General features: G+C 43.0%; 1 protein-coding gene across 1 annotated transcript; it reads left to right on the forward strand.

The window, feature by feature from the left end:
- Positions 1-7,740: 7,740 nt before the first annotated feature.
- On the forward strand, positions 7,741-17,444 carry LOC143218350 (uncharacterized). The gene is given in 5 exon segments (XM_076443482.1): positions 7,741-8,482; positions 8,484-10,631; positions 11,077-11,292; positions 15,684-16,022; positions 17,169-17,444. Coding segments are annotated over 5 exon segments (3,708 nt in total). The 5' UTR covers positions 7,741-7,753.
- The last annotated feature ends 1,191 nt before the right edge of the window (positions 17,445-18,635 follow it).

The following is an 18,635-nucleotide window of genomic DNA, read 5'->3' on the forward strand; positions in this document are numbered from 1 at the left end:
ACAGGAAAATGGTAGAGAAAAGTATTCGGCGGATGCGCACGGGAATTGCGAGAGCTGCTGCATTCAGGATGAATGAGAACGTGTCGATAGCAGAGAAGATCAAACGTTTGCATGAAGACATCGTCAATGTGACCAGCCACGTTTTCGGAGATCACAGACGGTGCGCCAGATATTTCTGCGATGGATCTCAGAAAGAAGATGAAGTCAACATTGTTCCCGACTTATCAAATCAGGGAGTGTATAAAAAGATACAGGATATCGTAAATACGTTGGCGGCGTACTCTGAAAGCCTCCTCTATCAGAGCAACAATAACGCGGTGGAGAGTTTCAATGCCATCGTCGCGAAGCACATTGGCGGGAAGAGACTCAATTTCGGTCAAAGAGGATCGTACAACGCAAGAGTTTACGCTGCTGTGATCTAGTTGAACACAAAAGCAGTAATGTCTCGTCTGCAGACATCCCTCGGCGGCGCGCCCTCACCAATTTTGAAGAATTTGGAGGAACGACGTAAAAACGAAGCATCACAAAATTCCCGTAGGAAGAGTGGCTGCAAAAGGACAAAACAGCAGTTCCCTGCAGGCAAGGATAAAGATTACGGACCAAACGCACAAAAGCCAGACATGGAGCCACATATATGTATATGAACTGCGCAAGACAGCCCATATGAAAAAGCTAGAGGATCAGGCGCAAGAAAGGGAACAGATCCAGCAGGATACCGTTGGTCAATGCAACAACAGCAAGTGGCTGACGTACAAGTCAGAAATGTTGACAGCGTCAAACTTTGGCAAAGTGTGCCGTCGATTAAAAACAACGCGGTGTGCCAAACTGGTAGAGGTACTGGTCCGTCCAAAGCCTCTAAACGTTGCTGCCGTACGATACGGAAAGCAGAACGAAGCTCCTGCTCTCGCAGAATTGTCGACAAAGGAGAATGTAAAAATTAAAGACTGCGGTCTTTTCATCGACGCATAGCTTCCCTATTTGGGAGCATCACCGGATGGTTTGATCGGTGACGACGGCATTGTCGAAGTAAAGTGCCCGAAACCGCAGAAAATCTAACGCCGGAAGAGGCATTACATACAGTCACAGCCGTCCGAGAGATGTTTGAAGACAGTACGGGCAGCGCAATGAGCAAATCACACGACCACTACTACCAAGTGCAAGGACAATTGCACATAACGGGCAGAAAATGCTGCCTATTTGGTGTGTGGACAAAAAAAGGGATAAAGGTAATTCGAGTTGAAAGAGACGACGTCTTTTGGCAACTTAAAATGGAGCCACAATTGTCACGGTTTTATATACATTGTATGCTGCCCGAAATTATCGACAGCAGAAAGGATAGAGGAAACCAGAAGATTAGGGAACCCCAGTACATCCTAGACGAAATAGCAAAGGCAGCAAAGAAAAAACTTGAAACTGCCCGACGCAAAGCAGCACGTACTAGTTCAGCTGGCACCTCGAAAATGTAAGTATTAGAAAAATGTTAAATATCTGACGTTGAGGTGCTCTTACAAGTGCAGTGTTTCGAGCCAGGGCCGCGAGCAGCACGAGTGGCCGGCGAAGGGTTATTACCCTAGGAATATGATATAAATTTGTTAGTTAAGGAACGCGGACGAACCCAATGCGAAATCGGGGAGCCGCTAGGATTATTGACAGCGAGGACGAACCTGACGCGAAGTCAGGGAGCCTCTAGGAATGGAGTCAAACGCAGACGAACCCGATGCAAAACCGGGGAGCTGCTAGGAGGTTGTATAATAGCACAGACGAACCTGATGCGAAATCAGGGAGCTGTTAGGATGCGGACGAACCCAATGCGAAACTGGGGAGCCGCTAGGTTGGATAAATCTCTGTTCGGACAATTGGAATGTCGCGAAAGAACCTGATGGTTAATCAGGGAATTGCTAGGATAATTAGTAAGCCTCGTAACTAGTATAATTTAATTGATACAATCCGAGCGGTAAGATTGTATTATGTGGGGACGTTCAATTACTTGGTTAGGATATTGGACGATAATTATGGGTTTAATGAATTTGAGTTAATTATCAAAGAAGACAAATATATTCTTACTATACAGGGTGTCTCAAAATTAGGTCCGGAGCCGAAAATGGGAGGTTCCTGAGATCATTTCAAGCGACATTTTCCTTTGAAAAAATGTCGTCCGCGGCTTCGTTAACGAGTTATTAACGAAAAACACGGACCAATCAGAGCGCGAGCTAGACGCGTGCAGCCCGGCTGAGCCCGGCGCGCCGGCAGCCGAGTGTCGGTGGCACGCCGCGATGTCGCAACGAACAAAAGTTTCTCGATGATGTGAATCCTCGCCAATTTCGATAAGCTTTGGATATGTTGTCAATACCATGATTCTGAACAACATTTCCCTTTACAGTTTCTGTCGATCGGCTTTAGTTTACGATATTATTATAAAAATTTGAAATTGTAAATCGATCGATGTACTATCTCTTCGCCAATCGCGATAAGCTTTGGATATGTTGCCAAGACCATGATTCTGAACAACATTTCCCTTTACGGTTTCTGTCGATCGCTTTAGTTTACGATATTATTGTAAAAATTTGTAATTGTAAATCGATCGATGTACTATTTCCTATCCGATTTCGATAAGCTTTGGATATGTTGTCAATACCATGATTCTGAACAACATTTCCCTTTACAGTTTCTGTCGACCGGCTTTAGTTTACGATATTATTATAAAAATTTGTAATTGTAAATCGATCGATGTACTATCTCTTCGCCAATCGAGATAAGCTTTGGATGTGTTGTCAAGACCATGATTCTGAACAACATTTCCCTTTACAGTTTCTGTCGATCGGCTTTAGTTTACGATATTATTGTAAAAATTTGTAATTGTAAATCGATCGATGTACATACTATCTCCTCGCCGATTTCGATGAGCTTTATTTCAAAGGAAAAAGATATTTAAAACATCGAATTTATAACATATTTCAAAGTCATCGAAATCGGTGAGGAGTCACATCATCGGTAACTTTACCCGAACGATAGAAGAAGCACAAACTTATTGAATTAAAAACTCACTTATTCAGCCGTAAATCCATTTGACTGCCACATACAACCACCACACTTTCACAAAATGTTGAACTCGTAGCACACTTTTATAACTCGTATCGATATCGAACGAAATTACTTACTCCGACGCGGAAAGAGATCGATGCTCTTCGCGATGCCGCGCGAAACTGTGCTCTCCCAGCGTACAATGTATTCGATGAAGGCGTCGTTTAAATCAAATGAAATCGTTCCCAAGGAGATATTGATTTTTCGAGAATCATATGATTCTGGAAAACACCGATTCTTGACGAACGAACGATGCCGTGGACGAGATATCTCGTGTATCCTTATTACACAGCATCGTTTCTTCGACATCGCGGAAACGAGATATCTCGTCGATTGTAGTTCCTGTGCGGCCGTGAAAAGGACTGATTAAAAATTTTATAAAAAAAAATTAAACCAGCTTCGAAAAAATTAGAAAGTATGAAATAATTTCCATTTAATTTATGTGAATACACACGAACTTAAATACAATACAATCTTTTCGGAGGCGTTAAACTTGCACAATTTCGAGAAAATTGTGGTTTTTCCACTACCACGCGCGGAAAAAATTTTTTCTGAACATGCTGTACCTCATTTCCCGTAGATTTTTTCACGCTGATTTCAAATCTGGTATCAAAATTTTCCTTCGACCTCAGGATATTGCAAAATTGATTTCTTGAAATTCTACATGTTTAATGAATTTTCTCAAGGTTAAAAAACGTTCGTACCATAATCTCCGTATTTTTCCCGTGTTCTGCAAAGTTTCAGCTTTAATTTTTAAAAAATTTCATCGCTCTACCTCATTTCTATCGAAAGTTCTTTGATTTTGTCTCCGATTTGGACGGAAGGTCCCACTGTACAGCGTTCAAGCCTCTTCGACGGACAACATGCAGCCGAATATTGCAAAACCATTGAATGATCACACCCTAGATTGATCTTTCATCTAGCGATTTTGACTATTAAAAAAACCTGTCTTTGCATTATCGAGAAATCAGATGACTAATCCCGGACCCTTGCAATCCTCGCGTACACGTATACGTGTCTAGCAGCGTGTGCACTCATACGTTTCCTACTGGACTAGACGACTCCCTTAAATTCTTCTACATGCTTTTACATATTAATGTATCTTCTCTTCCCACCCACTGATTTCCAAGTCCACCATATTCCAATGAATTCATAATCAGCAACATCTGTCATTTGGAAAATTTTCAATTTTGCGCCGCCTCCGAAAAGATTGTATTGTATTTAAGTTCGTGTGTATTCACATAAATTAAATGGAAATTATTTCATACTTTCTAATTTTTTCGAAGCTGGTTTAATTTTTTTTTATAAAATTTTTAATCAGTCCTTTTCACGGCCGCACAGGAACTACAATCAACGAGATATCTCGTTTCCGCGATGTCGAAGAAACGATGCTGTGTAATAAGGATACACGAGATATCTCGTCCACGGCATCGTTCGTTCGTCAAGAATCGGTGTTTTCCAGAATCATATGATTCTCGAAAAATCAATATCTCCTTGGAAACGATTTCATTTGTTTTAAACGACGCCTTCATCGAATACATTGTACGCTGGGAGAGCACAGTTTCGCGCGGCATCGCGAAGAGCATCGAACTCTTTCCGCGTCGGAGTAAGTAATTTCGTTCGATATCGATACGAGTTATAAAAGTGTGCTACGAGTTCAACAATTATGTAAAAGTGTGGTGGTTGTATGTGGTAGTCAAATGGATTTACGGCTGAATAAGTGAGTTTTTGATTCAATAAGTTTGTGCTTCTTCTATCGTTCGGGTAAAGTTGCCGATGATGTGACTCCTCACCGATTTCGATGACTTTTAAATATGTTATAAATTCGATGTTTTAAATATCTTTTTCCTTTGAAATAAAGCTCATCGAAATCGGCGAGGAGATAGTATGTACATCGATCGATTTACAATTACAAATTTTTACAATAATATCGTAAACTAAAGCGATCGACAGAAACCGTAAAGGGAAATGTTGTTCAGAATCATGGTCTTGGCAACATATCCAAAGCTTATCGCGATTGGCGAAGAGATAGTATATCGATCGATTTACAATTTCAAATTTTTATAATAATATCGTAAACTAAAGCCGATCGACAGAAACTGTAAAGGGAAATGTTGTTCAGAATCATGGTATTGACAACATATCCAAAGCTTATCGAAATTGGCGAGGATTCACATCATCGAGAAACTTTTGTTCGTTGCGACATCGCGGCGTGCCACCGACACTCGGCTGCCGGCGCGCCGGGCTCAGCCGGGCTGCACGCGTCTAGCTCGCGCTCTGATTGGTCCGTGTTTTTCGTTAATAACTCGTTAACGAAGCCGCGGACGACATTTTTTCAAAGGAAAATGTCGCTTGAAATGATCTCAGGAACCTCCCATTTTCGGCTCCGGACCTAATTTTGAGACACCCTGTAGAGTTTCGTTCTACAAGTGTATTTGTGTCGCGAATGAACTGAATTTAGAATAGGAAAGAAATTGAAAGGTGATATTACCTAAGCTAAGACGCACGGTGTTGACGCACTGGCAATGCGGGGGACTCGGAGCAACCTTGTCACTGCCTAACAGATTTTAGACTGAACTCGCGGAATCTGTACGGTTAAACTTTGATTCAAAAGGAACGAACGTCCGATCTCACTGGTAGTTGACTTCCGAGATGCAGCACGACGCGACACTATTCGTGATTACGACAGTACTAGCCCACGAGAGTAGAAATGTAAGGGCTTATATAGCCCTGCAATGACGGGTGGTACTTGTCAGTACCCTTCAAGTGAACATTCGTATTTTGTCAACGACCAGTTGGTCGTGAGTACGTTTGGGCCCTAAACTAACCTAAACAGTTATGTAGATTTATCTAGGGTAGCTTTGTTCGTTTATCTAGGACGGTTCCTGCCAGAGATGATATTGAACACCTGTTCGTCATCCGTAACAGCAGTACCACTGATTCTGTCAGCTGGCACTGCACAATTGTAAAGATAGCAAAAAAGTTTTAAATATCCGACGTCGAGGTGCTCTTACAAGTGCAGTACCACTGATTCTGTCAGCTGGCACTGCACAATTGTAAAGATAGCAAAAAAGTTTTAAATATCCGACGTCGAGGTGCTCTTACAAGTGCAGTACCACTGATTCTGTCAGCTGGCACTGTACAATTGTAAAGATAAAAAACAATTTAAACTGTCCGACGTCGAAAGAAATGATGCAGTGTGCGACACAGTGGAATAGGCCTAAAGGGGATACCACTGACTAAAAAAAACGCATCTACAATAGTACCTCATGGGTGATGTGGAAAACTGTTGACACGCGTGCCGTCTTATATTTTCGCCAGGAGCCGAGGCATTCTCAGCCGCAACGGAAGACGCGGTATTGGTAAGTAACAGAAATTATGGTAATTGCACATAAAAGGTTACACCTCGCCAAATTCCAATGAAATTTAATGTGTTGTAAAACTAAACATTCTGAACAAGTACATATATTAGTATACTATTATATATTTTCAGACGCAACTATATATTTTCATTCAGATAGGATTGGGCTATTACAAACTAATTTTTTCAATCTCGACAATCAACTTTATAATGTCGAAAAATTTAAACAAACTCTGTTTTTACGTTTTCTTGATGAGAGGTCAGAGTGATTCGAAGTTTCCCTTGAACGAATGGAGCTATAAAAATTGGCGTGACAATGAGCTGGTAAAGGCCGCCGTGCACCCCTGTTTCAGGTAGGGTCATTATGGTATTATGGTCATTTGTCTGTACGGCTGGTCTCGAGAAAATACCAGTAAACTGTTTATGACTAAATAAACCTATTTATACCTCGAGAACAATATTAGCAACCACTCTTTGCCGAGGTGTTCGTGTTACAATTCAACCAGTTCCTGAAAATCAGGATCAAAAAAGAGTTTGCACAAATGAGATAATTTTGAAACCAATGCAGGGGGACACTGGATTTGTAACTTTTATTCTTGTAAAAAGAAGTGATATCCCAATCAAAACGTCGAAAAAGTAAAAAAGTTACGCCAAGTAACTGAGTGTATATGTATACCTAAGAATTCATACATCTTTCAATGCCTGTCATACTTTCCCGCATCAACCGATTTCGATGAAACCTTCACAGTGCATATTATTATCACGGATTACAAACTAATTTTTCAACCTCGATATGTATGGTCACCGTGTAGCAGTATGCCGTATGAGTGAGTGAGAGAGAGAGACTGAGAGAGAGTAGAGTGAGAAAGAGTAAAGTGAGAATCGCGGCAGGTGTCGCATAATGACCATTAGCGACACCTAACGAATCATGTACGCCTTACATCGGCAATTGTATGGAGAGATTGAAACGAACCGCAGAAGTGTACGGACGTTGTCGAATAAAATTTGTGAAGAGCACCACAGATATCAGAAGTGGGATCGCTACGTTTCACGTAATCGAGTGTAGTCGATCGCGATATTAATATTTAATCGATATTAGCGATTCGTGTGAGAACGCGGAGAAAACGAGCGGAGCAGTCGTAATAGGAAGTGCGCGAAACTTGGAGCACGTGGCGCGTATTACGTCGTTAACGTGTCGGTTCCTTTGTCGAGGTATAGCCGGCAGGCGTGAGGCGCGAATACTGCATCTGCATTACATTTCGGACTAAAATCGCGGCCGGTAGGGGCGAATACGTAATTTTATCCTCCGAAATGGCGACAAACGGGGAGTTTTATGAAGATGAGAGGAGTAGGCATTTTCGAGACACGACGAGTGTGCTGCCGGCGTTTGATCCTGTTACAAACGAGCTAACCATCGAGGAATGGATCGAGAAAATGGAGGAATACGGAGACCTGTACAACTGGGACGAGGTAGCGATACGACACTATGCCCTTGCTAAACTAAAGGGTGTAGCACGGAAATGGCGAGACAGTCTACCACGTGTCCAGCGGACATGGGCACAATGGAAAGTACTATTAAAAGACAGCTTCCCATCAGACGAGAGTGAGGTGAGTCTTAGATTGGATGCTCAAAATTACAAAAAGAAACCAAGTCAAGATATAGCCGAGTACTTTTATGAAAAACTTGCGAAGTGTAATCGTGCGCAAATGGGCGACCGCGAAGCGATCGAGTGGATCGCCGACGGGCTTAATAATCCCCGTTTTCGAGATTATTTAGGACCTTTAAGCCGGTACAAGAAGCCCAGGGAGCTTCTCGCAGACTTGCGAAGCGCGAATCTATATTGGAAGGAGACAGCAAAGACGGAAGAGAGACGAAACAATCCAGGGCCTCGTGACGACAATCAGCCAAGATGCTTCGCCTGTAAACAACAAGGTCACACCGTACGTACGTGTCCAAAAGCAACACAAAGTATAACATGCTTTAAATGTGGAAAGTCGGGCCATTATTCGCGGTCGTGCACGGAAAACATTCGCCCAAACACGACAGTTCGTAGCGGTCAACGCGATATGCCCGCGAGAGTTCTGTATACATATAGATGGAGATACTCACCAAAAGTACTTCAAAAACGCAGTTATTAGTGGTCGGAGTGTAAAATGCTATGTTGACCTTGGCAGCAGCGTAACGGCTTTACGCCAAGATATCGCACATGAGCTAGGCATAACATACCATGAAACGACCCTGAACAGTTTCGTAGGATATGGAGAAGGTCGAGTACAACCGTTGGGCGTGTTTACAGCAAATATAAGTATTGACGGTGTAGAGGTGAAATCAGAAATACACGTCGTTCCAAGCAAGAGCCAAGCGGTACCCCTGTTGGTGGGCCACCCGTACACAGAGCACCCTGACGTCATCATCCTCAGCAGAGCTGGCGAATTACAAATATCGAAGACTGACGACAACCCGTTGCAGACCGTGCCGTACAGTGTTACTAAGACGACATTGCGAGCAAGCGGTACGTATGTCATCCCAGACAATTATCTAGGTCATATAATTGTAGCAGGAGACCTGCCTGACCAAGGACTATGCGTGGAGGGAGGCCTCCGAGAAAAGGGCCCAGTTATACCGAGGTGCATCGTCTCTATGGACGAACAGGGAGAGACCATTCTGCCAGTGCTGAACATTACCGGTGAGGAGCTGACATTCAAGGAGGGAGACGTGGTATCGAGAGGAGAGGTGTACGAGGAGCGAACGTGCGAACGAGAAATCAACGACGAACCAGTGACGTCAGACCAGGTGGACACCGATCTAGTCGGCGAAGAAGCAGACAACATTCTTGCGGTACTAAACGATAATCGCGATATAATAGCGAATAATATATATCAGATCGGGAAAACGGATAGGGCAACCATGCGCATAGAACTCATTTCGGAAAAACCATTAGTTTATCGACCATACCGGTTATCGTACCACGAGCGGCAACAACTCCGAGATATGACAAACGATTTGAAAGACGCGGACATTATAGAGGATAGCGCCTCGCCATACGCGAGTCCGGTATTACTAGTGCGAAAGAGAAACGGCGAAGTACGAATGTGCGTTGATTATCGCGGTATAAATAATTTAACGGTAAAGTACAGATATCCCCTACCACGAATAGACGACCAGTTAGATAGACTACGGGGACAAAAGCATTACACCAGCCTTGATCTCTTCAGCGGCTATTATCAAGTACTAGTAGATCCGAAATCGCGAGACAAGACAGCCTTCGTTACGCCGGATGGCCAATATCAATTCAAAAGAATACCTTTCGGGCTATGCAATGCACCTTCGGTCTTTCAGCGAATGATAAATACGGTACTAGGTTCATTAAAGTACGATATAGCGTTGGCATATTTAGACGATGTCATAATCCCCAGTATGACGGTAGAAGAAGGTCTAGCACGTCTAACCACAATTTTTACAGTCTTTAGGGAAGCCGGATTGACAATTAATTTACGTAAATGCCACTTTTTCAAGTCACAAATTGAATACTTAGGCTTCGAAGTATCAGCGCTAGGGATACAACCGAGCGAGCGAAAAGTAGAGTGCGTTAGGTCATTTCCAACGCCGAAAACAGCTCGCGACGTGAGGAGCTTCGTAGGACTGGCTAGCTATTTCCGACGATTCGTCAAAGGCTTTGCCCTTATAGCAAAACCTCTGACGGACCTCTTAAAGAAAAACGAAAAATTTATTTGGGAAACAACTCAAAATAACGCATTTGAAACAATTAAAAGAATGTTGATTTCGAAACCAGTCCTCACGATATACGACCACAGCGCGAAAACGGAAGTGCACACGGACGCATGTGCGTCAGGCTTAGGTGCGGTGCTGTTACAACAGCAAAACGGAAAGGATTGGCACCCAATTAGTTTTTATAGCCGCAAAACAACGCCTGAAGAGGCAAAATATCATTCTTTCGAGCTAGAAGCTCTTGCCATTGTTTGCGCTTTAGAGCGATTTCGCGTGTATTTGATAGGGATTCATTTTGTTATAAAAACAGACTGCAACAGCCTAAAAATGTTAGGTAGCAAAAGGGATCTAAATCCGCGCATCGGTAGATGGTTCGTCAAATTATCAGAATTTGACTATTCAATCGAATACCACACTGCCAAACAAAATGACGTAGCGGACGTATTAAGTCGAAACCCGGTAGAGGAAGCACGGGAAACGGTTGTCACAGGACTTCCAGTTCTAGGAATCAAAATTAATACATACCCATTGGATAGCGGCGATGCAACGAGCAGACGCGGAAATTTTAGCATTGCGTGATCGTTTAGAAGCAGGCGAGCGAGACGCCCATGATAAATTCACTATGTACAATGCGCGAGTGTACAAAATTACGAAAGGGCGTTGGCGATTGTACGTACCGACCGAACTGCGATACGAGGTAGTAGCGGAAGCGCACAAGTCATTAGCTCACTTGGGAATTGAAAAAACCCTTAGCAAAGTAAAGGAGACGTATTACTTTCCGAAAATGCGCGATTTTGTTACGAAATACGTGAATAGATGCATAAGCTGCTTGTATTATAAGAATCCCGGCGGCAAAAAGCCCGGATTTTTACACCCACTAGATAAAGGTAATACACCGTTTCAGAGCGTGCTTATAGACCATTTAGGGCCACTACCGACCACCGAACAAGGAAATAAATACATAGTCGCAACCATATGCGGATACAGTAAATACGTGACATTACAGGCAGTAGTAGATGTCGGCGCGGAAACTACGTTAAAATTTCTATTAGGCTTCATGTCGCATTACGGGCGACCAGAAAGGATTATAAGCGATCGGGGTACGGCGTTTACCGCTCACGTATTCGAAAAATTTTGTAACGAGCACGAAATTCAACACATAAAAATTGCTACGGGTACGCCGCGCGCCAATGGACAAATCGAGCGATTGAATAGCGTTATACTTAACTGTCTTTCCACGACTACTGAAAATTTATTCGGTGAAGACTGGGATAGACATGTACACGAAGTCCAGTGGGCGCTGAACAGCAGCCAACACAGAGTAACACGTAGAACTCCATACGATATCATTTTCAATTATAAAGTTACCGGATGGCACGAAAGTCCATTGACTCGCGAGATCCGCGAACTCAACGAAGAGTTAGGAACACAGGAAGAAGGAGCGTGCGTTGCTACACTGTTAGAGAAAAACAAAGAAGCGCTCGCTAAACAATTTAATAAGACACGAACCAAAGCTAGACAATACAAAATAGGCGATATAGTTTTATTGAAAAGCGAACCACCCGCGACGGGCGAAAGCCGTAAATTGACACCGAAATATCGTGGTCCATATGAGGTAGAACAGGTTCTTGAAAACGATCGCTATGTAATACGCGACATTGAGGGCGAGCAGCAAAGTCAGCGAGCTTACCGCGGAATTGTAGCAGTAGACAAACTGAAACACATTAATATGAGCGCAGGGCAATATAAAAATCGAACGCAGACGCGCGCAGCAGTTGTAAAACCACACGAAATAGAAATAGATTAGAACAGTAAGTGTATGTATATGTATGTACGAAACGAACAGTTATTGTGAATGCATCGACGAGGGCGTCCAAAATGCAGGAATGGCCGAACTATGGTCACCGTGTAGCAGTATGCCGTATGAGTGAGTGAGAGAGAGAGACTGAGAGAGAGTAGAGTGAGAAAGAGTAAAGTGAGAATCGCGGCAGGTGTCGCATAATGACCATTAGCGACACCTAACGAATCATGTACGCCTTACATCGGCAATTGTATGGAGAGATTGAAACGAACCGCAGAAGTGTACGGACGTTGTCGAATAAAATTTGTTAAAAGCACCACATATGTAATGTCGGTATGATGTCGAAAAATTTAAACAAACTCTGTTTTTACGTTTTCTCGATGAGAGGTCAGAGTGATTCGAAGTTCTGCCTTGAACGAATGGAGCTTGTTCGGGATTCAAATCGAGAAGTTTACCGGTCGATTGAGACCCACTGGGTTTTTCTACCCATTTCAAGACGCGCGAAGAACACACGCCGTGTATTATGATTTTCGACGCCGCGTTCCCAACGGCTCGCCGTCGTGACCCGTAAACTACCTCGATTTGAATCCCGAAACAATCGACTCTGCGATCGATCCGCCAATCGCGGACCACCGCGTTCGCCGAATTGGGGTCTATTCGAGGACCCCCTCGGCGAAGCGGACACTCTCTCTTTTCATCGCGCTCAGAGTACACATAGTCATTCCAAACTCTTGTGAAACTCACCGCTGGCACTTACGTGAATCAGTGCTGTGCGCGCTCAATTTCTCACGGATCAACTTTAATAAAGCAACGTGCGTAGTCGATCTCAATCACGTCGTTCGCCGAGAGTTTTCTGTGACCGTTACACCTTTCCTCGCGCGTCCAAACCTGGGCGCTCCCGGCACTTAGGCTTCCCGACCATCGGTCGTAGCCGAAACAGAGCTATAAAAATTGGTGTGACAATGAGCTGGTAAAGGCCGCCGTCCACCCCTGTTTCAGGTAGGTGCTTAGCGAGTCAAGCGCACCGCTATGATGGTCATTTGTCTGCACGGCTGGTCCCGAGAAAATACCAGTAAACTGTTTACGACTAAATAACCCTATTTATACCTCGAGAACAATATTAGCAACCACTCTTTGCCGAGGTGTTCGTGTTTACAAAAAGAGACAAACCGTGGGCCTGACTGCAATGGTAATAAAAAAACATCTGGAATACCGGAGTGTAGTAGGAAAAACCCGAGTAATAATGTAGGGACCCTAGCGTGCCAGATTTCAGAAGAAATGATGAACGAGGTTTGCAGAAACGTTAGCCAAAACAGTATTAAAAAATTGTATAAATATTTACCGAAAACTTCCAAATACTCTGGCCCCTCATCGAAAATACGTAAAAACAGAATTTGTTTAAATTTTTCGACATTATAAAGTTGATTGTCGAGGATGAAAAAATTAGTTTGTAATAGCTCAATCCTTTACGAATGAAACGAAAAAAAGGTGTAGTTCAATCGGCCAAACAGTTCCTGAGATGAAAGTGAGGCCTGTTCTCCATAGAGAACAGCCCCGGGAACGGCACATAAACAAATCGAGCCTATCATTGCTAGGTCTGCCTATGCCCACCGCAGCCGCGCCCGTAGTCTCAATGTTACACGCTACATGGTATGTGTGGTCGCTGTAGCCAATGCTTCGACGACAACAGCCGCAAATGCGTGTGAAACGAGGCCTGCCTCCTCCACTCTGAGCCAATCGGCCGCGCATTCAAACCTAGACACGTCACCGTACTCCCGCCCTGAAAAGCTTCTTCTCAGGCTCGCATCAATACAATGACACTAGTTCGGACCCATACGAGATGGCGCCTTGCCACCCCCTGCAATCGCATAGTAGTGGGCGGTAACGGTATAATCGCTCGTACGGGGCAGTTCAAATTTGTTTTCAAAAATGGCATTTCATCGGAATTGCAGATAGAAATACTAAAAGTCGCATTTTAGAACTCTTTAGACAGTGGACTCATGTTGAAAATTTAAGAAATACGTTTAGTAGAACTGTGCCAATTTTATCGTATTCTGCAAATTTCGTCAATATCGGTCAACGTGTTAATGAGCAACAAACGTTTACAGATGATAAAAATTGCAGATTTTCACAAGGTTAAATTCCTGCAAACGACTCTTTTCATTTCGTAAAAACTTTAGTAAAGCTAGATTACTGGAATGGGCCACTGTGCCCCGGTTTATTGGTGGTATACCTTCTACCGTAACGGACTTTCGGTCATAAAACGTCTGTATACCTGAAATGCTAATAGGCACCTTCGCTCCGGAAACATTCATCGCGGTCAATCTGCAAGCGGGAAGGAAATGTAATTTTTCTGACTACCTGGTCATTGTTACATTTATTTTTGACGGCAGAGAAACCTTCATAAACCTCTTTCACATACAGAGGCGTGCGATATTATTTCGGTTCTGTAATTGTTATTTTTCCGTTCTGGATTTCGGTTCCCCCGGTTTCGGTTCTGTATTTCGCACTGTGTTCGGCACATAAATTTTTTTTTTTATACGTTGGATGAGAAGTGTTGCCGATAAGTTAGGCTTCATACGCAAACGTGGCGTCACTATACGGCTGACGATGATGCTGCGTTGGTGTGCTCGAGTGAGAGTGTGTAGCACAGCTCACCGCTCGGGAAGCGTGTACGTGTGCCTAGGCGGATAGCAAGGGTTCAGTTCCCAACGTTATTCGTCTCGCTAATGCACATTTGAGACCCCTACGTAGTCACAATTGCTAGATAAAAGATCAATCTAGGGCGCGAGCTAATAAAAGTGGCCTACTTTTGCGTTTTCGAGGCGTAATTTACATTATTCGGTAGCATGATGTCTGCTCGGGAGGCTCTGTAAGCAGGCGTGAAAGCCGGACCGCGCGGCGCACTCACACACTCACTGCTCGGGCAGCGTGTACGTGTGCCTAGGCGGATTCATGCAAGGTTTCGGGATGCTTCAAACCATTTCCCGTCCACCGCTGCATTCTGCACTAGAGATAGCATAGAGGACCTCCGCCGTATCTTCTGCCGCATTATAAATTATTATTCTTATTTTCTATATGTTATAAAAAGTGAAACAATTATTTTATCAAAAAATTCGTAGGTTGGAACGGAAGTTCGTAGCGTTTTGAAATCAAAATTCAAAGATGATTTTTAATGACTACTTTTCTTTTCAAAGATTAAAAGATAATATAATGATAATATATTTAAATATATATTTCTGACGCGCGCAGGGGAAGAGCAGGGAAAGGGAACTGTGAAAGTTTCATAGAAATCGGTTGATACGGGAAAAAACGACAGGCATTTAAAGATGAAAGAATCCTTACACACCGCGACAAAACGATAAGAGTGCAGGTACTTGAAATTCCGATATTTTCCCGCCGCGCCGGTAAGAGTTCCCCCGCCATACACCGTACCTCCCACCCCTGCAAATCTGTGCAAATCTCACTACTGACCACGACGGACGGAGGAACGTAGCAGTGGCTGCATCGTCAGATCGTCATACTGATCTTGACCGTCAGCAAAGTAAGTAGTATCAAACCTCTTCCTTCCAATCCAGAATATCTGGCCTATAGTTTTTGTTTATTTTTTATTATTTCTTCATTCCTGTTGTGTTGCTAGTCAGATATTTTGGATATTCATTGTGCGTGTATTAATTTTTTTGATTAATTTGTTTTATTTCACACTTTAGATGGAAAACTTTGCGAATTTAAACTTTGTCAGCCCACCGCTATCGCCGACAGCGAAGGAGGACGCGGAAGGGTCGCGCCGTGCAAGGGCGGCAGTGGAGGCCGCCTTGAGCGAAGCCCGCGAATCCGCGGCCCGTCTTGTAGAAAGACAAGACGAGGTCCGTCAGTATACGCTGCGACTGGCAACTCGAGACCGGGAGGCCCGCGAGCTCGCGTCCCGGCAAGGGGCCGTAGAAGTAGCGACGACCGCGGTGACAAATATGGGGGGTACGCCACCCGTCGCAGCAGGCTCAGGCCTACCCCAGGGACCACCGCCCGCCTCGGCAGCAGACACGCTTCTGGTGAGTAACAGAAATTATGATAATTTTGCATAAAAGCACTTTGCACCTCGCCGAATTTCAATGAAATGTTAATACAGTAAACTCCCGATATTTGTCAACGACCGCGTATGCTGTCCCTCTGTACGTTCGGTTTTCTTTTAAATTCTCGGCGCGGTCATAAAAAAATAATATCGATATGTTGTCCGTGCAGACTACAGGCTGTTTGACAAGAATCGCGTCTTTACTGTATGTTGGAAAACTCAGCATTCTGAGCAACATCGGCGAGGTGCAACCTCTTATGCGCTATCACCGAAATCACATATGTATGTTGCAACCCGGGACTGAAAAGGTTCTGAAAGTAACTGTTTCAAACTGTTGTACATACATTGGTTCCGGTACTCGGAACAGTTACGTAGAACCGCAATGATGTTACGAACTGTTACGAGAATATCAATTCTGGCTTACATATCTGTATCGGTTACGGTAACGGTTCTGGAGAACCGATATTATTTCGGTTCTGTAATTATTATTTTCCACTTCTGCATTTCGATTCCCCCGGTTTCGGGTCTGTATTCTGTATTGTGTTCGTCCTTATATATTCATTATTCAAGTAGTTCTTTATTGTTGTTCATAATTTAAACAATTTTTAAATGAATAAATTTTTATTATCTGTGTTGGCAATAACAATTTATTGTTGAAACAATTGTTTAAAGAAATCAAGTTTCAAATTGTATAGAAATTTGTTTCTTTCTTCATTGTTTGCATTATCATTTCCATTAAATTTTCCATTAAATTTTCCACAAAATTTTAAAAATTTATTCATTTCAAATTGTTTAAATTATGAATAACAATAAAGAACTACTTCAATAATGAATGTATAAGGCCGAACACAATACAGAATACAGAAGCGAAACCGGGGTAACCGAAATGCAGAAGCGAAAAATAACAATTATAGCACCGAAGTAATATCGGTTCTCCAGAACCGTTATCGTAACCGATATATGCAAGCCAGAACCGATATTTTCGTAACAGTTACAAAATCGTTTCGGTTCTTTATAACTGTTTCGAAAACCAGAACCGATATGACAACAGTTTTCATTCCCTGGTCCCAACTAGGCCTGCTATGTTATTTTCATTATCATTAATTTTTTTTGTTATGCGTTGCAGAAAAAGCTACAGAAGCAAATCCGAAAGGAGAAGAAATCCCGCGAGCTCGCGGCCCGGCGAGCGGCAGCAGAAGCCGCGGTGGCCACGGCAGCGGCCCCGGTCGCGGCCACAGTCGCGGCCCCGGCCCAATCAAACTACAGGGCAGTTCCGCCACCCGCCTCAACATTCGTGGCAGGACCGTCACAAAGACCTGCACTGCCTGCGCCCGCCCCCCGCGACGTCCCGGAAGGAGACCCGCTTTGGGTGAGTAACAGAAATGATGATAATTGTGCATAAAAGGTTGCACCTTGCCGAATTTCAAATACGGTAAAGAGTTGGTAAAAGTTGTCAGATGCCTACCCACACTCCACCAACATGCTGTCCCTCTGTACGTTCGGCTTTCTTTTAAACTCTCGGCGCGGTCATAAAAAAATAATATCGATATGTTGTCCGTGCAGACTACAGGCTGTTTGACAAGAATCGCGTCTTTACTGTATGTTGGAAAACTCAGCATTCTGAGCAACATCGGCGAGGTGCAACTTCTTATACGCTATCACCGAAATCACATATGTTGTTATTCATATGTGATTCATATGTTGTTGTTATCCATAATTTAAACAATTTTAAATGAATAAATTTTTATAATCTGTATCTACATATGCATTATTTGAATTATCATCTGAATAACAATTTATTGTTGAAACATTATTACGGAAATGATAATGCAAACAATAAATATAGAAACAGATTTCTGTTCAATATGAAAATTGATTTCTTTAAACAATTGTTTCACCAATGAATTGTTATTGAGATGATAATGTGAATGATGCATGTAGAGACGACAGGTAATAAAAATTTATTCATTAAAAAATTGTTTAAAGTGTTAATAACAATGAAGAAATACTTGAATAATGAATGTATAAGGACGAACACAATACAGAATACAGAATACAGACCAGAAATCGGAGGAACCGAAATGCAGAAGCGGAAAATAATAATTATAGAACTGAAACAATATCGGTTCTCCAGAACCGGTACCATAACCAATACATGTATATGAGCCACAACCGACATTCTCGTAACAGTTTACAACATCGTTTCGGTTTTTCATAACTGTTTCGAGAATCGGAACCGATATGATAACAGTTTTCAATCTCTGGTCCCAACTAGGTCTTCTATGTTATTTTTACAATATTATCATTAATTTTTTTATATGTTGCAGACATATTTAATGAAATCTTCATTATAAGAAGGCAAGGAGGGAATATTACCGAACGGTTAGAAGTGAACGCGGGGTAGCTACCGGCGGACACCCATATGGCCGACGAGGCGGCCGTGGAAGCGGCTGTGGAGGCGGCCGTGGAGGCGGCCAGAGCGGCGGCGACCAAGTGCCGCCGTATTGTTTTTATTTTAATAAATAAATTATAAAATATATGTATTTATGTATGTATGTTTATTCTTGTTCCCTTACGGGTTACAAGGTGATCC

Source organism: Lasioglossum baleicum, chromosome 19, assembly GCF_051020765.1.
Source record: "Lasioglossum baleicum chromosome 19, iyLasBale1, whole genome shotgun sequence".
NCBI classification, from domain to species: domain Eukaryota; kingdom Metazoa; phylum Arthropoda; class Insecta; order Hymenoptera; family Halictidae; genus Lasioglossum; species Lasioglossum baleicum.